The 23,292-nt window shown below is 40.6% G+C and overlaps 1 protein-coding gene across 5 annotated transcripts; it reads right to left on the bottom strand.

Moving 5' to 3' along the window:
- Positions 1–1,361: 1,361 nt before the first annotated feature.
- Abraxas1 (abraxas 1, BRCA1 A complex subunit) lies at positions 1,362–22,348 on the bottom strand. 5 transcript variants are annotated; one of them, XM_048363843.1, is made up of 10 exons: positions 22,211–22,330; positions 21,264–21,416; positions 19,494–19,584; positions 15,831–15,867; positions 11,303–11,369; positions 8,545–8,738; positions 5,613–5,732; positions 5,078–5,162; positions 2,389–2,500; positions 1,362–2,001 (listed from the first exon to the last, which is right to left on the bottom strand). In XM_048363843.1, exons 3-10 carry the CDS (start codon positions 19,522–19,524, stop codon positions 1,568–1,570), a joined length of 1,080 nt encoding a protein of 359 aa, XP_048219800.1. In that variant the 5' UTR covers positions 19,525–19,584; positions 21,264–21,416; positions 22,211–22,330; the 3' UTR covers positions 1,362–1,567. The 5 variants fall into 5 exon arrangements, with proteins under 5 accessions (XP_048219800.1, XP_048219798.1, XP_048219799.1 ...); XM_048363841.1 differs by lacking the exon at positions 21,264–21,416 and having other exon boundaries at positions 22,211–22,348; XM_048363842.1 differs by lacking the exon at positions 21,264–21,416 and having other exon boundaries at positions 5,117–5,162; positions 22,211–22,348.
- Between the last annotated feature and the right edge of the window lie 944 nt (positions 22,349–23,292).

The following is a 23,292-nucleotide window of genomic DNA, read 5'->3' as shown; positions in this document are numbered from 1 at the left end:
GATATAAATAGGAACCAACTGACAACCCAATTTCTCCTTCCCTTGATGTACCTAGTCTAATAGTTATGTGTTTCCAACAAAACACAGCCCTGGGAATTTCACAAGTCACCTGGGTATTATGTGGCTTCAGAAACACCCTGTGGTGATTAATGCATGTTAACTTGGAAGATTATCAGAATGCTGTTAAGAGAATTGTTTGGAGGGACACCCATGGCTTACATCTGTATAACTCTATCTACTAGGAAGGCTGCAAATGGGAGGACTACGGTTTCAGGCCAGCCCAGGCAGACGTTTTTGAGACTATTTAACTATAGATGGGTGCGATGAAATGTGTCTGTCATCTCAAGCTAACTGGGAAGCAGACTGGGAGGTCTGTGATGCTAGGACAGCCTGGGTACAAGTCTCTAGATGCTCATCTCCACATGAAGGAAACTAGACACAGTGGTGCACACCTGTGATCCCAGGGACACTGGAAGCCTAAAAGCAGAAAGTGAGACTAGTCAAAAACAAGGCTGGAGTGTTACAATGCCAGCCTAGCTAACCCTGAGACCCTGAGGTCAAACCCCCAGTACTTGGGAGGGAGGGGCATTGTCTTGCAAAAACAAGTGTTCATTGGCTTTATCTCCAGAGTGAATAAACAAGGCTTCATAGGTGTGCACACCAGAAACTGAAAAAGACAATGCAGAAATTTCTTTTGATTTTTGTACGTTTTTGCAGTGGGGTCTCACTATGTTGCTTAGGCTGGCCACTAACTTCTGTACTAATGTGATCCTTCAATCTGTTTCCCAAGTAGCTGGAGACTACTATACACCCCCGTGCCCAACTTAATGTACCATCACTTAAGAAATAGGAATTTTAAATGACTTAGTTAAAAATAAATCCTAAGGTAAACTTTCATGTTTCCACACTGTAAGACTTGCAGTTCCAGATGTCTGTAAAAAATTTAAAAACTCATCCAAGTAATTTTTTTCCTGAATTATGCAGAACAATGAAAAGTGCTGATTTTAAAGTAAAAGCGTGAGCTGGGAATGTGGCTTAGTGGTAGAGGGCTTGTCTAGCATGCATGAAGCCCTGGATTGATTCCTCAGTACCACAAACAAAAAAGGCCAGAAGTGGTGCTGAAGCTCAAGAGGTAGAGTGCTAGCCTTGAGCAAAAGAAGCTCAGGGACAGTGTCCAGGCCAAGAGTTCAAGGCACAGGACTGGCAAATGAAAGGAAGGAAGGGAGGGAGGGATTAAAGGAGGGTGGGTCCTGGAACAGAAGCACAGATAAGTGAAAGAACACTTGCCTAGGACCATGAGGTCCTGGTAGTCTCTAGTACCACAAATAAATAAATGAATGAATAAATAGATAAGAGGTATCTCATATTTTAAAAGTAGTTTATAAAAAAGTTCATCATCTTTAAGTGAACATAGTAAAAATAAAACCTTTCCATTTACAAGTAGCTTCTTAGTAAAAACAAATGAGCTTTTCATGTATTACTGCCATTTTACTGGCCAAAGTAAAAACAAACATTTAGCTTTCTCCAGTCAGCCAATCAAAAAAATGTGATTTTTGTTTTAAAAGGATCAAAATGTGGGAGACTGAGGATATTCGCCATAGCCCTTCATTTTCTCATTGTCTTCATTTGTGTCTGAGCTGCTGGATGTGAATGCTCCTTCCTGGTCCTCATTGTCAGTGTTTGTCTTCGACAGCTTGCTTTCTATCTCCAGCAACCGTGATCTCTTCATTTGGTTTCCATCTGTCTCTGCAGCAGCTGTCCGCTTAGTTAACTGTGGTGAGCTAACTGGACTAGCTCTAGGGGTGTGGGTGTGCGGAACCATTAAGGTCAGGTTGTCTACTGCATATAGTTGGTGGCCAGTACTACATCTGCTTTTTAAAATCTGCCCATTTGTCAAGGAGATCACACAAGAATGAAGAAGTTCACAATCTGGAAAAAAGGTCTGTAAAGCTTGATAGAGAAAAATGTTCTCCTGTTGGTCTCCTGGGGTTTTCTTCTCTCCTAAGCAAAACAAAATAACAGCTCAACAGTTTCAGGCCACAAAGCTTTTATAATAGCTATATGTCATTTAACACAAAAATATTTCAACAAGCATATCCAATTATTCAAAGTGAGCACAATGACATAGTCTTCATTCCTATTTATAGGCCACAGGATTCTAAGAGGAAATTAAAGTTATGTGCTGTAATATGAGCAAAGGCTGCTTGCTTGGTATAGAACCATGTTCTCTGTTGAGTGGGAGTGAAGAACACTGACGAATGATCCTTTCAGTCCCAAGGTGGACAAGTATACAGGTATTCATAGTTGGCTGGTCCCATGAGCAGAAGAATGGCGGTGAAAAGAAGAACGACAGTGAGGCAAGGGAGGCACATGGGCTCTTGTACTTACTTAACGCTTGCATCTGTGCTTGCTTTTTTCCAATTTCTTCTTTTAATCTGTTTATCTCATTTATGAGTTTATCTATCTGTTTCTCACTTTGTTCCACATTCTTGCATACATACTATACAAAATAAAATAAAGGCACAGATAAAATTCCAACTACTATGTTAACAGAGTATAAACACAAATACTATAAAACTCTCAGTTAAATTCTGTCTTTCATAAAAATTTTATTTTGCTTTTTTCTTATTTTTTAAAAAAAATTCTTTATTTTGCCAATCCTGGGGCTTGACCTCAGGGCCTGGGCTCTGTCCCTGAGCCTCTCTGCTTAAGGCTAGCACTCTACCTCTTGAGCCACAGCGCCACTTCTGGCTTTTTCTGTTTATGTGGTACTGAGGAATCGAACCCAGGGCTTCATGCATGCTAGGCAAGCACTCTGCTACTAAAACACATTCCCAGCTACTGTTTTCTAAAGAAAAGACCTCAACAAGCACTGACTTGTATGCTACTGTATTAGGTTGTAAAAACTTTTCAGATACATTAACTTGCTATTTATTTGTGGCTTTATCATATCAGTTATTTCCTTGATAACAGAAATGAAATTCACTTTCAAATAAATTCTGGCTGGGGATGCAGCTCCATGCTGCCATAGATTTCTTAGCATGAACAGGGCTCTGGGTTCAATTACCAGCCCCACGATCAATACATACATACACACACACGCACACATACACACACAGAGATGCAAAGAATGCACATATTTTACATCAGGAAACTGAAAAGTATAACAAAAATAGGTGCTATTTTACTCCTATGAAAGGAAACTGAAGGCTGGGAATGTGGCCTAGTGGTAGAATGCTTGCCTAGCATGCACAAAGCCCTGGGTTCAATTACTCAGCACCACATGAACAGAAAAAGCCAGAAGTGGCACTGTGGCTCAAGTGGTAGAATGCTAGTCTTGCAAAAAGAAGCCAGGGACAGTGCTCAGGCCCTGAGTTCAAGCCCCAGGACTGCCTGGGCTGGCTTTGAACCACAATCCTCAGATCTCAGTCTCCAGAGTAGCTAGGATTACAGGTGTGAGCCACTGGTGCTTGGCTTATTTATAATTATTTTTCTGCTAACCAATATTTTTTTAAAAGGAGAGAAATTAGTTTGGAAAAGCAAACTGGCTCTAAGTATCTTAGTTTAAAATAATTTGGCTGGGTGATGGTGACTTAAACCAGTAATCTTATCTTCTAAGGATCTGAGAATTGTGGTTTGTACCCAGCCAGGTAGGAAAGCCTGTGAGACTCTTATCTCCAATTAACCACCAAAAACCCAGAAGTAGACCTGTGGCTCAAGTGGTATAGTGCTAGCCTTAGCAAAAAAGCTCAGGTACAGTACCCAGTCCCTGAGTCTAAGCCCCAAGATCACAAAAGTTAGGTTGTTACGGTTAGTTTCTGTGGGTGGATATATATATATATATATATATATATATATATATATATTCACACATACATATATGTGTATGTATGCATGTATATATAGTCAGTCCTGGGGCTTGAACTCAGGGCCAGGCACTGTCCCTGTCCTGAGCTTTTTGCTCAGGGCTAGCATTCTACCACTTGAGCCACAACACCACTACCACCTTTTTCTGTTTATGTGGCACTGAGGAATCCAACTCAAGGCTTCATGTATTCTAGGCAAGCACTCTACCATTAAGCCACATTCCCAGCCCTCTGTGGATATTTTTTAGAATATCTTTCCATTCAAATAGTCATGAAAGATGATGATTGCCATTCAAGGGCAGCTGGTTCTCCAAAATAACCATCAAAGAGCTGGGCTGATGCTGGGTACTGGTGGCTCATGCCTGTAATCCTAACTACTCAGAACTCTGCGGCAACTCAGTTGGATCAAGCAAACTAATGGCTGTTCTTAGAATGATACTGAATTCTGAGGTTCTTTCTAACCCCTTCTTTCTCAGGGGTTACACATACATTCAATCTTCTTGTCTTTTGTTAGTCCCTCTGCTTTGTCCTACAAAGGCCAGTGCAGCTCTTGAACTCAGGATCTTGACGTTACTTCTCAAAGGACCTGCGCTGGTACACCAGATTGTAATACTGAAATGGTTGTGCTCCATGTTTACTTCCCTCTTCACCTTGTAAAAGGATTATATATCACTGTCATATGATATACTCTGGCCAATGAAGTATGAGAGGAAAGGGCAGCTAAGGTTTAAGAATTTCCATCATCTTCCTTTTTCCCTTTCACCACAGAAACATCCCCAAGTAAGGGCTGCTCCTTCAGCCTGGATCCTGAAATGAAGGTGACAACCTGAAGGAATATCTGAAGCCAAGACAGAATGAGAACAGATTAAACTTTTCTTTGGGGGTCGAGAACAGTACTTAAGTTTGAACTCAGGTCACTGACTGGCACTACCACTTGAGCCTTACCTCCAGCCATTCTTTTTGCTGGTTATTTTGGAGATAGTTTAGCAACTTCCTTGCCCAGGCTGGCCTCAAACCTCAATATTCCAGATCTCAGCCTCTTGAGTAGCTAGGATAACATTAAACTGTTGTGTGTTAAGATCACTTAAGTCTACTACATGTTAAGTCTACTACAGCAGATAAAGTGATACAATACAAATAAATCTGATGGCATACTGAACAATTTAATATAAACTCTAGAAGTGGTTTTTAAATGCTTGATGTTAACTTACCTTTAATTCTTCTTGTAGTGAATTATACATTTTATTTACCTTATGTACCTCCCTTAAAGAGCCATCTTCTTCAAAAAATTCAGACCTGTAAAATAATACAACTTCCTTAAGTCTACAGAACTTACAAGTGGACAAATACAAGAAGTATAGAGGTGGTTAAAAAACACAATCTAGTTTGAGTAATATGTTCGTATAATCAGTTTTCCTAAGATGGGCACTAGAAGAGCAAACATATAAACCTAGCTCTCAGGAGGCTGAGATTTGAGGATCTCAATTCAAAGCTAGGCAGGGCAAGAAAGTCCTTGAGACCCTTTATCTCTGGTTTACCACCAGAAAGCCAGGAGTCAAGCTTTGGCTCAAATGGTAGCACTATCCTCAAGCAAAACAAGCTCAGGGACAGTGTATAGGCCCAGAGTTCAAGCCTCAGGACTGGCATACACACACACACACACACACACACACACCCCACACCAACATCCCTTTCATTTTCATTCTTGTTTGTGTAACAAGGAAATTAATTTCAAAGGTATCTTACCTGTGTGCTTTTACTGCTCTGTGAAAACCAGTGGACGTACAGGAACCAGACACATTTTTATAACCCATTTGTTCAGACATGCCCAGATTGGCAACCACTAAAGGGATCCTGTAAAAAAGTCTGACAACATAAAATTTTAAAATATAAATTTAAATAGAATAGCACCCTACCTATCAGAATATACTACTTTCCCCCTATACAATTAAACAGAAAAACCCATTCCTTATGTACTAAGACAAAATTTCCCAACTTGAAGCAATTAGTTTTTATGTTTCAAGGAGTCAGGCACTGGTGGCTCATGCCTATAATCCTAGCTACTCAGGAGGCTTAGATCTGAGGTGTGGGTAGGAAAGTCTATGAGACTCCCATCTCCAATTAACCACCAGAAATCAGAAGTGGTACTGTGTCTCAAAGTGGTAAAACACTAGCCTTGAGCAAAAAAGCTCAGGGACAGCACTCTGGCCCTGAATTTAAGTTCCATAACGGGGAAAAAAGTTGTGAAGTATGTATACTATAAAAAAAAACCACAAAAAACCTGTGAGGGGCTGGGAATGTGGCTTAGTGGTAGAGTGCTTGCCTAGCATGTATGAAGCCCTGTGTTTGATTCCTCAGTACCACATAAACATAAAAAGTCAGAAGTAGCACTGTGGCTCAAGTGGTAGAGTGCTAGCCTTGAGCAAAAGAAAAGAAGCTCAGGGACAGGGCCCAGACCCTGAATTCAAGTTCCTGGACTGGAAAACAAGACAAAACAAAAACCTGAAAAAATATTTAACAACTAGTTTAACTAATTCAATATATGAAAAAAAAAAGGTAATACAGCTACTTGGGATACTGGGGCAAAAGGATGGCAAGTTTCAGGCTAGCATGGGTAACAAGATCATGAGACCTAGTTTAAAAAAAAAAAGAGAGAAGAAATTTGACTGGATGAAGCTCAGTGGTAAAGTGCTTGCCTGCTATGTGCAAGATTCTGTGTTCTCCCAACACTGGAAAATAAATCTAAAATCTGAAAGGAAAAAAACCCAAACTTATGTTTTGGTGTGCTGGAGTTTGAACTCAGAGCCTTGTGCTTGCTAGGCAAGTGTTGGTTAAACCACATCTCCATTCCTTTTTGCTTTTAGTTATTTTTCAGCTATGGTCTCATACTTTTTTTGCCCAAGGCTGGCCTTGGATTGTGATTCTATTTATGCCTCCAAAGTACAACTATAATTCTTTATAGGCATGCACCATATACCACTTTTTTTTCAGTTATCTATTCTCCTTTTTTCCCTGGATTGGCTTCAACCTGTAATTCTCCTGTATCTGTCTCCCAAGTAGCTTAGATTACTAGCATGAACTATCACATGGAAAAAATCTGAATTTTTGAGCACCAGCACAAGTGGAAAATTCCTTGGGAGGACAAGGCAGGAAGATGTGACTTCCAGAGCAGCCTGGACTGTAGATCCTGCCTCAGAAAAGCAAAGCTGAGGCTTCTAGTATGGCTCTTCTCAAACACAACTACGGCTGGCTACATTCTCCAAAGTATGTATTCCTACTACACTGCTCAGCATCGATGCCCCGGGATCCCAGCTACCCCTACCAAGAATGATAGGTAGCAGGTAGTCATGAGCATGTAGAAATGCAAAGGGAAGTAAAAATAGTGGGAGAGATTGCAAGGCTAGCTGAGAGAAAACACTGGTATTAGGTTTTCTGTCTCACAGATTACCAGCCTTTATACCCCACCAAAGTCATGGAACGTCACAAGATAGTTTTTGTGGAGTACTCTACTCATTTTATGGATAAAGGCTTAAATCAAGACTAAACTGAGTCAAAATAACAGTAGATCTTTAACTTATTCAGATCACAAAACCATGCCCTAGTCAGTTACAATTCAGTAAATTTTCCCCAACCTGTGGACAGTGGCTCTTCCCAATGGGCTGGTCCTGGGGAAGGAGTCAACACTCTTAAGGCCCTTACATTTCAACAAAAATGTGTAGCCAAGTGCTGGTAGCTCACGCCTGTAATTCTAGCTACTCCCTTACATTTCAACAAAAATGTGTAGCCAAGTGCTGGTAGCTCACGCCTGTAATTCTAGCTACTCCCTTACATTTCAACAAAAATGTGTAGCCAAGTGCTGGTAGCTCAAGCCTGTAATTCTAGCTACTCAGGGAGGCTGAGATCTGAGGATTCTTGTTTGAAGCCAGCTCAGGTAGAGAAACCCAAGAGATTCTAAACCAGCAAAAAGCTGAAAGCAGAGGTATGGCTCCAGTAGTAGAGCACTAGCATTGAGCAAAAAAGCTAAGCAGCAGTAAAAGGCCCTGAATTCAAGCCCCAGTACCAGCGAGCACGCGCACACACACACGCATGCATGCACGCACGCACGCGCACACACACACACACAAATTAAAAACTTAAGGCTGGAGGTATGACTCAAATGGTAAAGCACCTGCCTAGCAAGCACAAGATAAAGGAGTTCAAAACAAATATTGCAAAAATATACTTAAGAAATACAGGGTTGGGAATGTAGTTTGGTGGTAGAGTGCTTGCCTAGCATGCATGAAGCCCTGGATTCAATTCCTCAGTACCAAATAAACAGAAGAAGTCAGAAGTGGCTGTGGCTTAAGTGGTAGAGGATTATCTTTCAGCAAAAGAAGCTCAGAGACAGTACCCAGGCAGAGTTCAAGTCCCGATACTGACAAAAAAACAAACCTTTTTTCTACATGATACAGGAGAAAACAGAAATCCAAGCCATCATTCCATACTTAGTGAATTTCCCTAGGTGACCATTTTCAGGTCTACAATTAGTGCACTTTATGACCTACTCAGAGTTATTGTGACAACCTAATAAAACACTGTATGAAAACACATAAGAAACAAACTGTACTGGATAAATACATATATATATATATATATTTTCCTACTAGTTTAAAATTGCCAGTGATCAACCAACATTTACCCTTTTTGAGGTTTATATAAGGCATATTCCAGTTTATGAGTAGAGCAGCTTTCTGTTACTGTACTTGATGTTAACAGCAGAAAAATAAGTTCTTGGCTTGGAAAGTGCTCCTGTAGGTTTTTGTGAAGTAGTCTCTCTCTAAATGTCATGACCTGATCTGAATGACGACGAAATTTGTACCAACCTACCATATTCTGAAAGAAAATACAGAAAATTAGATATCTCAATTCCAATGGTTACAGTTATCATTACATGTCTTATAATGACCTTACAATAAAATTGACAGTTTTGAGCCAAGAATGATGCAATATGCCTGTAATTCCAGCACTCATTTGGAGGCCAAAGCAGGAGGACCGAGTTCAAGGCAGCTTAGAATATACAGTGAGGCCCACTCTCAAAAACAAACTAAAGGCAAAACTGATATATTAAAATGCTTTCTTAAGTTGGGAAGATTTGGGGCATGTAATAAAAACTATACTTAATTTTTTTACTTACCTTTGTAAAGTTTGCAAACTGACTTATACTTACTTTCTATTCAGTTAAGGTGACCACTTTCATTTATATAGAGAAAAGTTTCAACAGAAAAAAATTCCTGACTTACTCTAGTTCCTTTTATGGCATTTGCTCTCATGCAATCTTCATCTTTAGTAAAAATTTACAAGCAAGAAATAGCAATGTCAGTGTTTCACCTTACAGGCATCACTAGCTCCCTGCAGGTTTGTTGAATAATCTGATTTGGGTTCATAATCATGGGAAAGGGTTTTGTGAAATATAACATGCCTTTAAAAAATGTATTACTAAGCTGTTCTTAAATCAGAAAAACAATTCTCATTACTAAAAACTCAGTAAATCTAACACAGAAAAATAATTGCTTTAATTCATAGAAATCTGTGATCAATTCAGCAATAACATTTTGTATTTGCACATTTCAAGTGCTCCTGTGCCTGCAACCACAGCACCTGGGAAGCTAAGTGAGGCAGAACTGTGAGTTTGAGGCCACCCTGGACTGTATACTGACAATGCTTCAAAAGAAAAAACAAAAGCAATTGTTTCTGTTCTTTCTAAAGCTAAACATTTTTATAGGTGCATTTAAAAAAAAATATCGAAAAGCTGGGTGCTGATGGCATATCCCTGTAATCCTAGCAACTCAAGAGGTTGAGGATCATGGTTCAAAGCCAGCAGTCCAGGCAGGAAAGGCCACGCGACTGTTATGCCCACTTAGCCACTAAAATGTCAGAAGTGGAGTTGTGGTTCAAGTGGTAGAGCACTAGCTTTGAGCAAAAATGCTCAGGGATAGTGCCCAGGCCATGAGTTCAAGCCTCACGACAAGCACAAAAACAAAACAAAAATTACTCAAATACAATTGTTAAAAAAAATCCAACAGGGGCTGGGGATATGGTCTAGTGGCAAGAGAGCTTGCCTCGTATACATGAGGCCCTGGGTTCAATTCCCCAGCACCACATATACAGAAAATGGCCAGAAGTGGTGCTGTGGCTTAGGTGGCAGAGTGCTAGCCTTGAGCAAAAAGAAGCCAGGGATAGTGCTCAGGCCCTGAGTCCAAGCCCAGGACTGGCCAAAAAAAATAAATAAATAAAATCCAACAACCACTTTTCAACAAAGGATTTTTTTTTAAGAAATTAAAAAAAAAAACAAAAACCACAACAGTACTCTGTATTGATTCCCAAGTCCTTCTGCGTGCTAGGCAGGTATTCAACTATGAAGCCGTATCCCCAAACCCCAACCCAGTACTGGAGTTTAAACAGCTCTTGCTCTACTTTTTCCACTCATAGATGGCACTTGTACCATACCTCAACTCTCGGCTTTTTGCTAATTAATTGTAGAGATAGGAATCTCAAGATTTGTCTGCCCAGGCTGGCTTTAAACATCAATTCTCAGATCTCTTCCTCCTGAGTAGCTAGGATTACAGGTATAAACTAGACCCTGTCTTGTTAAAACTGCCTAGACGATCCTCACACTTGCAGTCCTCCTGTCCAAGCCTCGGGTAGCAGGGATTACAGATACTTGTCACCATTCCCAGACTCAGAGAAACTTATTTTACTCAATATACTTTTATTCTCAAATCAGAGATAGAAAAGTTTTTAAGAGGAAAAAATTCAAACTGCAGAAAGTATTTGTATTTGTGGAAAATAATCCATCTTGGTTATTCAACAACTTTTAGCTAAACATCAAACATTTTGTGGAGGAATTAAAATATAAAAAAATGTATTGTATAGGCAACTATTCAGTACATACTATAGCTGTATGGCTTTCCCTGCAGTTATAAAAAAAACAGTAATTGCAAAGCCAGTCTTGGTGATGCACACCTGAAGTCCAAGCTTCTTGGGAGGTGTGAAGAAAGAGGAACACTTGAGTCCAGAAACTTAAGAACGGTCAACACAAGAGAAAGAGATTGATGTTAATTAGGTAATCAGGGAGCAATAAAGACAAGATTTATGTGTTTTTTTTCTTTGTCAGTACTGAAGCTTGAACTCAGAAGCTTGCACTCTTGGCTTTCTTGCTCATGGCTGAAACTCTACAGTAACTTGAGCCAGAGCTTGTCCAAGATTCATAGTGTTAATGACTAGATTTTCTTTCAGGGAAACCTTTGTAAATATTGGGAAAGAACAGGCTTTTTCTTACTAGCATTAATTGTCAACATAAAGACAAACACTACCTAAAAGTTTTGTCATAGTATATTTTTAGGATCCCCAAAATAATGCATACAATACCAACAAAGAAAAGGTAAACTAGGAAATACCTTTTGTGTACTTGAAAATATTTTCTTCAGTGAGTGCTCATTTACTTCACCTACAGAATTGTAGAAGCTACAAAGGTCAAAATTAGAGACATTTCAGATAAGCTAGGTATCTGAATAATTTTATTAACATTTTCAGTTTTAGTTACTTCTAACCCAACCTGCCCAACCAAGACCTGTACCTTCTAATCTGTCAGATAAAGTCCTAAAATAAATAGCAGAGAAAGTTTACAAAATATAAGACTTAAGGTGGTAGAAATACAGGGTCCATAAACAATGAAAAGGTAAAGAACAGAGAAACTTCAAGTGACTTTGTGCATCACTATTTTAACCTAAAACAAAAACAATAAACTAACCAGTAAATAAGAGTACTGGAAAGTAATTTCATATAGCCAGTTCATAATTGATTCAGCTTAATAAATGTTTTTATTTTTATAATATTGACACCTATGAAAGAAGGTGTAATGGTTACTAAAGCCCATTAACAAAAAGATAACTTATTCATTGCAAATTTATATTTTAGAAGGCTGTTGGGTTTTGGAGGAGGCAGAAGGGAACAGATTTTAATTTAGTTTGAGAGCCTTGGTTCTGTAGTTGGAATGTCCCAAGACAGGAGGAACAAGAATTGTAAGATTATAAAGCATTTACTTCCAACATCTTTCCCTTTCCACTCCATGACAGGAACTGTAAATATTTCCTTCCTTTAGACATAAAGACTAACAATATTATTTTCTATGTTGGTGAAATGTTAAGCAAAATCCTAAATAATAACTATTTTAACAGAAATCTGCTGACAATTGTGTCCTGGGGCCTGAACTCAGGTCCTGGGCACTGTCCCTGGGCTTCTTTTGCTCAAGGCTAGCACTCTACTACATGAGCCACTGCACCACTTCCAGCCTTTTTTTTTTTTTTTTTGTACGTTTATGTGTTAGTGAGGAATTGAATCCATGGATTCATGCATGCTATGCAAGCACTCTGCCACTAATGCCTTTACTTTTTAACTACAAGGAATCAACAGTATTTTTTCATTAAAAACACAATGTTTACTGGGAGAGAGAAAGAAGTGACATTGTCCGATGTACTCTTTACCTGACTTATGTAACTGCAGCCTCTTTGTACATCAAAATAAAACAAAAACAAAAATTAAAACAAAAAACATAGTATTTAACCTGATCAAACGGATTACTCCTTCTTACATACTTATAGTTCCTAAATTATTATTCCTAACTACATTTTCTAGCATGGTCTACCTTTAAAAAAAATGGTGCTTAAACTTGGCTTCGGCATTTTCTGCACATGGCTAGTGTTCTATTATTAAGCCACACATTTCACTTCTGGCATTTTGCTAGTTAGTTGGAGGTAAGAGTCCTGTGGGTTTTATCTCCCAAAGGCTGGCTTCCAACTGAGATTCTTTTTTTTTGGCCAGTCCTAGGCCTTGGACTCAGGGCCTGAGCACTGTCCCTGGCTTCATTGCTCAAGGCTATTGCTGTGGCACTTGAGACACAGTGCTACTTCCGGCTTTTTCTATATATGTGGTGCTGAGGAATCAAACCCAGGGCTTCATGCATGCTAGGCAAGCACTCTACCACTAGGCCACATTCCCAGCCCCCCAACTGAGATTATTTTGAGTACCCAGTATAACAGGCATGAGCCTGTAACTACCCTGCTAGGATAACTTATTTCTGGGCTTCTCAAATGGGTGGGCCAGAGTGTGTAGGCCAGCTTTTCTGGTGGCCTGGTGATCTGTATGGCAACCACGCTGGTGCTGGAGACCAGCAGCCTCGAGTGGCCTCCTGAGAAGCCCTGGAAACATGGCAGTGGTGCTGCAGACCTGGGGCTGGTCACCCACTATGCTGAAGAGAAGGATATCCAGACCTCCAATCTGGAAACAGCTATGTCCATTGTTTAAGATGGACTGTCCTAGGAGCAGAAAGCCAAATAGTAGCAAAAGGAACTGGGAATGGTCACAATCAAAAAGGATGATCTGGAGTTGACAAGGACGGAGATGGAATCTCGAGAGCAGCTGTTGAGAGCAATTTGTGGGAACACAGAAGCCATGTGATAGAAACTCATTATTGCCCTAAGTAATGGATAAGTGCTTCTTCATTTGAGAGGGATTTACTTGTTGCAGTTAATTTTTTTCAGCTTTTATTACCTTGAAAAAATAAGTATGTAGGGGACATAGATTAAACTATATCTGTGACAGTGCTGTCAAGTTTCTGGAGGGATGAAAGGCAGTGGGATTTTCATACATAGTTTAATATAGAAATGCAATAGCCATGCGAGGGTAGTTCATGCCTGTAATCCTGTAATCCCAGCTACCCAGGAGTCTAAATGCTGAGGATTATGGTCGAAGCCACCCTGGACAGGAAAGTCTGAGGCTCTTATCTAGAATTAACTACCAAAAAGCTGGAAGTAGAGCTGTGGCTCTAGTGGTAGAGTGCTAGCCTTGAGTAAAAGAAGCTCACAGACAGTGGCTAGGCCCTGAGTTCAAGCTCCAGAACTGGTACAAAAATAAATAAATAAACTGGGTTTGGTGGTGCACATCATGATCCTAGCACTTGGGAAGCTGAAGCAAGAGAATTATGAGCTTGAAGCATGCCTGGGCTACACACAGCTAGATCCTGTTTCAAAAAACTGAATAACAATTGAGAATTAGTGGTTCCTACCTGAAATCCCAGCTACTCAGGAAGCTGAGAGTCAAAATTTGAAGTCAGCTTGAATAGACACATCCTAGAGGCTCTTATCTCCAATTAACCGCCCAAAAGTGGAACATGGAGGCTTAGCTCAAGTGGTGGAATGCCAGCCTTGGGTGAAAAATCCAACTGAGTATGAGACCCTGAGTTCAAGCCCCATGACTGGCACAAAAACAAACAACTTTTTAAAAGTCTAGATTATATACTTACTACAGGTTTAAGACTCTAACTAAATTTATCTAATTACTAATGTATCTGCCCAAAGATACAGACTCACTTTTCACTCTCCCTCTTAGTCCTTTGTATGAGTATCCACCAAGAATTCCCCATTCAATAAATACTTTTGTGTCAGTTGATATTAAGGGACTATCAGTATAACTTTTCCTGGTACATCAGTTGCAGATCATATTAAGTTTTTCCTGCCATCCCTTCAACATAAATCTTTCATACCTTGATCATGTGCTTTTATATAGCCTTAAGACATCTGTACATATTGTGAATGTAAGATAATGATTTTTGTATGGTTTAAGTAAATCATAAGGTATTTCATTAATAACATGCCATGCTACAGGTTACATGTTTTGCTTTCATTTTTTAAAATTGATTTCTGTCTTTTTTCTATATGTATGTTATACCTCAGTAAGAAGTTAAAAATAGCCAGGCATTGGTGGCTCATGCCTGTAATCCTAATTACTCAGGAGGCTGAGATTTAAGGATCATGGCTTAAAGCCAGTCAAGGCAGGAAAGTTTATAAGAGTAGTATCTCCACTTAACCACCAAAAAGCTCAAAGTAGATATGGCTCAAGTAGTAGAGTACTAGCCTTGAGTAAAAAATCTCAGGGACAGCACTCAGGTACTGAGTATAAGCCCTAGGACTGGCACACACAAAAAAGTTAAAAGTTCAGTATGTTGCAGCTAACAATTCTAGTACTGAATGTAGTACTAAGAATATGAAGAACAGATTAAAGAATATAACTAGTCAGCAGACAGAAGATAACACTAAAAAGGTGTAACAAGGAGCCTTGAGCTGGTGGCTCACACCTGTAATCCTAGCTACTGAAGAGTCTGAGATCTGAGAATCACAGTTAGAAGCCAGCCCAGGCAGGAAAAGTCTGTGAGACTCTTATGTCCAATTAACCACCAGAAAACCAGAAGTGGCATTGTTGCTCAAGTGGCAGAGCACTAGCCTTGAGCTAAAGAGCTCAGGGACAGTGCCCAGGCTCAGAGTTCAAGACCAAAAGCAACAACAACAACAACAACAACAACAACAACAAAAAACCCACAGGGCTGGGAATATGGCCTAGTGGCAAGAGTGCTAGCCTCATATACATGAAGTCTTGGGTTCGATTCCCCAGCACCACATATATAGAAAACGACCAGAAGTGGCGCTGTGGCTCAAGTGGCAGAGTGCTAGCCTTAAGCAAAAAGAAGCCAGGAACAGTGTTCAGGCCCTGAGTCCAAGGCCCAGGACTGGCAAAAAACAAAAACAAAAACAAAAACAAAAACAAAAAAAATACAGTGGAATGAAAAGGTGGAAAAAAGATCTGTTATTGCTCTAAGAGAGCAAGTCACACAATGAGCTCATAATATGAGCTGAGAGCAGTTGCAAAGGAAAGCAATCCTCAAAATAAGCTGATTCTTGAGAAGGGCAGTGAAGACTTAACACAATTCATATAGCTTAACAGAGAGACAACTACAGACATGCATATGTGAATTGTCAGCTATAAAAAAATAACCCTCATTTACAAGTGGGAACTAAGATACTTTGTTAGTTTCAACACATATTTCATTTTTCACAATGGGTATTTACTTGCTTGTATTAATACTTTACTCACCTAAAAAGCTGGTAGCATGGAATATATTTCTGAATGTCTAAAAATAAAGGATTTTGTTATGAGTACATTAATAATTTGATTAGCAGTGAGTATTTACTTCATGCTAGTTAAATACTGCTATGAACTATATAATCTTCAAGTAAATATGGCTATATTTTCATTTACTACTAAAAAGTTATGCTCTCCTAATGTATGAAACTGTAACCTCTCTGTAATTCAGTTTGATAATAAAAAAAAAAGAAAAAAAGTTATGCTCTAAGCTTGATCAACTGTTAAAAGTATTTATTGAAAGGCTTTTCTTTTATTATTCCAAGTAGTTGTTTCATAAAGGTTTTGTCAGTGTTCACTACTGATGAAACAAAACAAAACAAGTGAAAACACCACTATCTCCTAAAAATTAAGTTTTATTCTCTTATCAGAAGCATTATTACAGCTGGGTATCAGTGACTTACTACTGTAATCCCACTTTACTCAAGAGGCTAATGTTCAAAACCAGCCCAAGCCCAGGTAGCCTCTTATCTCAAATTAACCAACAAAAAGCTTGGCTGGAAGCATGACTCAAGTGGTAGAACATCAGAAAACGGCACCAGAAAAGAGTATCAGAAAACTGAGCAAGCTTTAAGCCCTAAATTCAAACTCTATTTCAGGTGGGGGAAGGTAGGTAAAGGAGTTATACTACACTAAATTAAAATCTGTGCATTCAAAAAATGTCTGAAAATGATGAAAAGCTCATGAGCTAAAGCAAGGGAGTGTTTGGTGACATACAAATGAACATTGTTAAACAATTTAGCCAAATACCATAAAGCTTAGTATTGTTGCCTAATATAATGTGTTTCCTCGAGAAATATTTCCTTAGTGGCATGCTAATTCAATTTGCTGGTAGGGAATGCTCCACGTGTCTAAATAGGAAAGAAAAAGAAGTTGCAAACAAATAAAGGTGAGGGTGCAGCTCAGTGGTAGTGTTGTGCTTAACATGCATAAGGCCGCAAGGTCAATTCCCAGCACCAAAAGAACATAGGACCATATCAAAAATCTGTATGAGGGTAGAGACATGGCTCCGTGGTAGAGAACTTGCTTAGAAGTATGAGGCCTTGAATTCACAACCTGTTTCTGCCAAAAAAAAAAAAAAAAAGCCTCAACAAACAAAAGCTATATGAACCTATGTATAACCCATATTACAAAAGGCCAGTTTCCTTAATTTATGCTATTACAAGACAATTAAAACTAAATAGTACAAATGCAGAGTAGAACAGAGGGCTGGAAATGTGGCTCAAGTGATAAAGCACTTGCCTGGCCTGTTGCAAGGTCCTGGGTTCAATCCTCAGTCCTGCTCCCCACCCTCCCACCCCACCCCCCAGCAAAAGAGAGAGAAAGGGTAAAACAGGCCAAGCAGGCTTTTTCAAAGAAAAAGATGGGAAAGAAAAAAGGAAAAAGAAAGAAAAAGCATGAGTAGTTAAGGGCTAGGAGTATAGTGCAGTATAGGGGGCCCTAGGAGGCCCTGGGTTCCATCCCAAGCAATATAAACAAAAAAACAAAACAATGAACGCGCCTTTTCCCCATTTACCTAGGTAATGTTTTATGTATTGTAGAGGAACCTGAAATGCCGTAACTTTCCTAAAGGACTATCAGCTAGTTTACCTCTGGGAATGTGGTTTCCGATATAAACATATATACTACATATGTTTATATTAATAAACAGAAAACCATTAACTGGTAAGCAACTTATGGTACACCCATACAATGGGATATGAATATATTACAAAGAATGACAGACTACTTGTGCTGATTCTCTTCTGCACTAATGATACCTTGGTAAGAATGCCTATATAATATCCTATTTGTACGAATAAAAATGTATGCATTTATAGTTGTGTGTTTATGTACATTGGAAATAAAAGAAATACCAACACAGAGCTGGGAGTGTGGCTCAGTGGTAGAGTGCTTGCCTAACATATATGAAGCCCTGGGTTCAATTCCTCAGTACTACCACATAAACAGAAAAAGCCAGAAGTGGTGCTGTGGCTCAAGTAGTAGTGCTAGTCTTGAGCAGAAAGAAGCTCAGGGACAATGCACAGACTCTGAATTCAAGCCCTAGGACTGGCAAAACAAAACAAAACAAAGAACCTGAACAAACAAAAACAACCTTACAGCTGGCTGCCAGTGGCTCACATATGTAAACTTAGCTACTCAGGAGGCTGAGATCTAAGGATCTCGGTTGCAAGCTGGCAGGGCAGAAAAGCCCATGAGAGACTCTTACCTGCAATTAACCACTCAAAAACCAGAAGTAGAGCTGTGGCTCAAAGAGGCAGAGGACTAGCCTTGAGCAAAAGAGCTCAGGGACAGTGCCCAGGCCCTGACTTCAAGCCCCATAACCAACAAAACAAAAACCAAAAACCCTTAAAAATGTTCATACCTTACCAGGTGCAGTGGTGCATGCCTATAGTCCCAACTATTTAGAAGGCTGAGATAGGAAAATTGCTTGAACCTAGTAGTTAGAGGTAAGCTGGGGCTACAGAGACCCTCTTGTCTCAAAGAAAAAGGAGGGAAGATAAAAGAGAAAATATTATGTACAAAGATATTATTGTAGAATAGTTTGATACTAAACTGACCATAATTTAAAAGCTTACTGAAATCACAGAAAGGCCAAAGTAGAATATACTGCCATTATGAAAAATGGTACTAAGATTGTTTAACTTAAGAAAATAGTCATAATATGTATATCATGATGCCAGTTTTTATCAAGTATATTTGTCTTAAAATAATATACATCTGCTTAGATTCATTATTCTCATAATCTGACTTGAACTGAAATTCCTTTGTACATCTACTTAAAATTAAAAAAAATTAAAGAACATGATTAGAACTGTATGTTAATCAGAAAACTCCCTATGTATTTTAGTGCTCATGAACCTTTTTTCCCTAAAAGAATAGCTGCTAACAGCTGTTTCCTAATTCCACCATAGCAATCTTAACTGCAACATTTTACATTACTGTACACAATATATAATTTTAACTGGAAATGAGTACAATATGTCCTTTTAAATTCTGACTTTAAAAACTCTATATCCATTTTAATAATTTTAAAACAGCAATTTAACCAGGTGTTGGTGGCTCACACCTGTAATCTTAGCTACTCAGGAGGCTAAGATCTAGGGATCATAGTTCAAAGCCAGTCTGGGCAAGAAAGTCTGTAAGACTCATCTCCAGTTAACCTCCAAAATGCTAGAAGCAGAGTTGTGGCGCCAGTGATAGAGTTCTAACCTTGAATAGAAAAGCTCAGAAAAAGTGTCCAGACACTGAGCTCAACCTCCAGGGCTGGCACACACACAAAGAAACAATTTATGCCTGGGACACTCCAGCCTGTAATCCTAGTGACTTGGAGATAGAGATAGTGATATCATGGTTCAAGGGCATCCTGGTTTAAAGGAAGGCTCCAAGCAGATCTCTTTCAGCATATCCCATTCTGTGGATCTTGTGCTGACCATGTTTGAAAGCACCCCAGGCAGAAAGGTCCATGAGACTCTTATCTCCAATTAACTAGCAAAAAGCTGAAGTTGGGGTATGGAGCAAGTGATAAGAGCACCAGCTTTGAACAAAAAAGCCAAGGGGGAGTGTGAGGCCCTGAGTTCAAGCACCATACACAAAGATACAGAAGTGACTTACCAATTGTATAAACCACTTCAACATCATCCATTTGGGAATCAGTAATGCTATTCTTGGCTTCACCTTTTACTTCCCCAAGGAGAAAACCTTCCTAGGAGGAAAAAGATAAGCAGCCTAAGGAATTCAATTAACTGATTGAATTACTGCTTAACCTGTTAACTTGTTTTCTGGGTATTTACAAGCTAAGTGGCATATGTGCTTTCAGTTTGATTGGAAAAGTTAAAATTAGCATATATCATAAATACCACTGTTATATTTGGCAAGGGAAAAGGGGTTACCAATGACTTGAAGCCAGGTGGAGGGGTGGGAATGGAGTTGACTTTAAAAGGCTGGCAATCATTATTTAGGCAGAACTAGAAGCTCTTAGCACAACTTCAGGCAGCAGAGGCCAAGAGAACCTATGAGGAATTAGTAAAGCATCTTGCCTTGGAACAGAGGCTCCCCTCTAGTCATGAAACATCCCATGTAACTTACCAGGGTTCTGAGTTTAAAATGTGTTTTTAAGAGTCAGGGGAGGTATCTAAGCTGTAAAATAACACAATTTGTGTTTTCAGATTTAAAATTGTCCACAATGTGAAAATTGAAAACTTAGAATCCAATTTCTGAGTCTGCTTTATTTTGTTGGTTGTGGAGTTTGAACTCAGGGCCTGGGCACTGTCCCTGAGCTCTTACACTCAAGGCTAGCTAGTGCTCTACCACTCTGAGCCACAGAACCACTTCTAGCTTTTAAGTAGCTAATTGGAGTTTCACAGGGACTTTTCTGCCCCTGCTGGCTTCAATTTTTTTTTTAAATAATTATTTATTGTCAAAGTGATGTACAGAGAGGTTACAGTTGTGGCTTCAAATCTTGATCCTCAGATCTCAGCCACCTGAGTAGCTAGGATTACAGGCTTAAGTCTGCTTTTTATACAAGGGGTGATATTAGCCTGGCTGATTTAAAATGCAGTCATGTGCCACAGTAGTATGGATTTACACTTCAGAGAACATAATTTTCTCTCAAAGGTGCTTGACAATGAAATTTTGTCTAATTTAAAATTAGTTAATTCTGTGGGGCGTCGGGGGCTGATGGCTGATGGCTGTAATCCTAGCTTAGAAGGCTGAGATTTGAGGAATTTGGTTCAAAGCCATCCTGGCAGGAAAGTCTGTGAGACTCTTACCTCCAACTAACCACCAGAAAACCAGAAGTGGTGCTGTGGCTCAAAGTGGTAGAGTACTAGCCTTGACCTGAGAGCTCAGGGACAGTGCCCAGAGTTGAAGCCCCATGATCAACAGAAATAAAATAAGTTAATTCTGTCCCCATCTCCATTTCATGGAAGGAAAAAAGCACAAAACAATGTTTCCACAATGTCTTTAATAGAATGGGGGGGGGAGGGAGAGAAGGAATCAGGAATGCCCTTGAGTGCTGAAAAACTGAGAAAAGTGGAAGAGACAATGAAAAGGCAACTCTCAAGGAAACTAACATTTCCAAGACAGAAGCTAAACAGGCAAAAGAGGTCTCCTTTAACACCAGGGAGCTGTAATTACCAAGAGCTAATCCTTTAAGCAGAGGAATCCATCCTGTTTGTCTTTATACTATTAATTTCCACAACTACTCACATTATTTCAAATCGTCATAAATCTGTTCTTTACCACATGTTAATTTGTGAGGTAATTGAAGTAATGTACAAACAGCACACTAAGTTGCACCCTTTACTAGGATGGTGCTCAGAATTGTCATTCATCCGATTTATGATAACCCAGACTTTTATGTTTAAATGAAGAGCACATTACCGAAACTACAAAGCATTCTCTACAAAGTCTTGGTACAGTAGGACGGTATATTTTAGATGCTTCTAATGTCTTTCAAGTGAGTATTTACTACTAGATACTACCCAAAGTTTTACAGAATTTGTTTTTCATTTCACAAAGTTTCAGGCACCGTCTCTGAAATTTAAAAACAAAACAAAAACCACTCATTTTTAACGTGTCCAGGCGATTTGGGGGGTAAGGGGACTTGGGACGTGGCTTAGCGGCAGAGTGCTCGTCTAGCCTGCATGAAACCCTGGGTTCGGTTCCTCAGCACCACATACACAGAATGGGCCAGAAGTGGCGCTGTGGCTCTAGTAGTAGAGTGCTAGCCTTGAGCAAAAGCAGCTCCAGCTGGGGGGGAAAAAAAAAGGAAAAAGGGGAAGAAAACTTACATGCTTGACTTTGAGGGCAAGTTTGTTTATAGCTGACAATAGGAAAGGAACCAAAGGAGGGCTGAGTACTTCGGCGACACAAAAAGGGGGCAGGTCAAATGAGACCCCAGATTAGGCCTGGGCTCCCAAAGATCCGCGTAAGGCGGCCGGCGGGCGGCCTCGCCCACCGCTTCCCTGCCCTCCTCGGCCCCGCGGGGCAGAGCTGGGGTCGGGGTGCCCGGAAGAAAAGGAGGGGAAGGGGAGGGGAGGGAAAGGAAGGGAGGGGGGAGAGGGAAGGGGAAGGGGGGAAGGGAAGGGGAAGGGAGGAGGTAAGGGAGGGGAAGGGTGGGGAACGGAGACCTCGGAGAGGGGTCTAAGGGAGACCGGGAGGGAGTGGGGACCGCGGGGGAGGAGGAAGGGGAAGGCTCCGGGTAGACGGCGGTCCACCCACAGAAGGCACCCGGGGACCGCAAGCCTGGACACGCCGGGCGGCGGCGGGGGGCCTGGCCCGCGAGGACCCCGCAGAGGCGCGCGGAGGGAGGCCGCGCGCCGGCTCACCGTGTCCGCACGGGTGTTGAGGTGCTGGAAGGCGAGCGCGCCGAACATGAAGCCCGACAGCACCGCAGACGTGCTCTCGCCCTCCATGCTGCCGCCGCGCCGCACGGTGTCGCGCGTCGCGCTTCGTACGCTCGGCTCCCGCCCCGCCCAGGGGCGGGCCCAGCCGACAGGGTTGCGACGACGCACGCGCAGCGGTGCGTTCCGCGGAGGGGTGCCGTGGGCGCCCTCTGTCGGTCGGGCGGTGGCGAGGCGGCTGTGGTCAGGCTGCTCCCTGGACTTAGATAGGGCTGTTCCTGAAACCCACAAAACTCTTGGAACCCTCCAGCTACCTGCGACCCTGCCCCCATCCAGTACCCGGACTTAAGTCCCCCCCAACCCTGGCCCCATTATGCCAGGCCTTCTGTCCCCTCAAGTCACCGGGGTGTCCCTCTTCAGCCTTCCATGAGAGTTGATCTTAATCTGCTGAGGTTGTTTCTTTATTCTAATACCTTCTTGACTCACTTTCCCAATAGTTGTGTACTTTTTGCCTTGGACTTTGATCTTCCTATCTCAGCTTCCTGGTCTCTTCCCTTTATTTATTTCAAGTGTTTCCCCAGTATGTTTCTGATGCACCAAATCTATCTCCGTGCCTGCTTCTCAAGGGATCCAACTGACACAGAGAGCTTGCCTTATCAAATGTCTTAGGAGGGACTTTCAGAAAGCACAGTTTCAATGATGTACCCTAAAAAATCCAAATGAAAATATACTCAATTGGGAATATGATGGTTTTCATATTTTATCTTTCTATTGGCATATTACTGTTAACATTATTATTTTGAGTCTCTGTGTGTATGTGTGTTCGTACTAAAGCTTGAACTCAGGGCTTTGTACTTAGCTTTTTTGACTCAAGCCCGGTGTTCTACCATTTGAGGCATGCCCCCATTTCCGGATTTTTCTGCTGGTGAGTTGAAGATAAAAGTCTCACAGACCTTCCTGCTGAGGCTTACTTCAAACCTCAGTTCTCAGATCTTAGCCTCCTGTGTACTAAGATTGCAAGTATGAACCACCAGTGTCTGGCGTCATTATTTTATTTATTTATTTAT

This window comes from Perognathus longimembris, chromosome 16 (assembly GCF_023159225.1).
Source record: "Perognathus longimembris pacificus isolate PPM17 chromosome 16, ASM2315922v1, whole genome shotgun sequence".
Lineage (NCBI taxonomy): Eukaryota > Metazoa > Chordata > Mammalia > Rodentia > Heteromyidae > Perognathus > Perognathus longimembris.
Note: the sequence above shows the minus strand (reverse complement) of the source record. Positions and strands in the feature narration are given on the sequence as shown.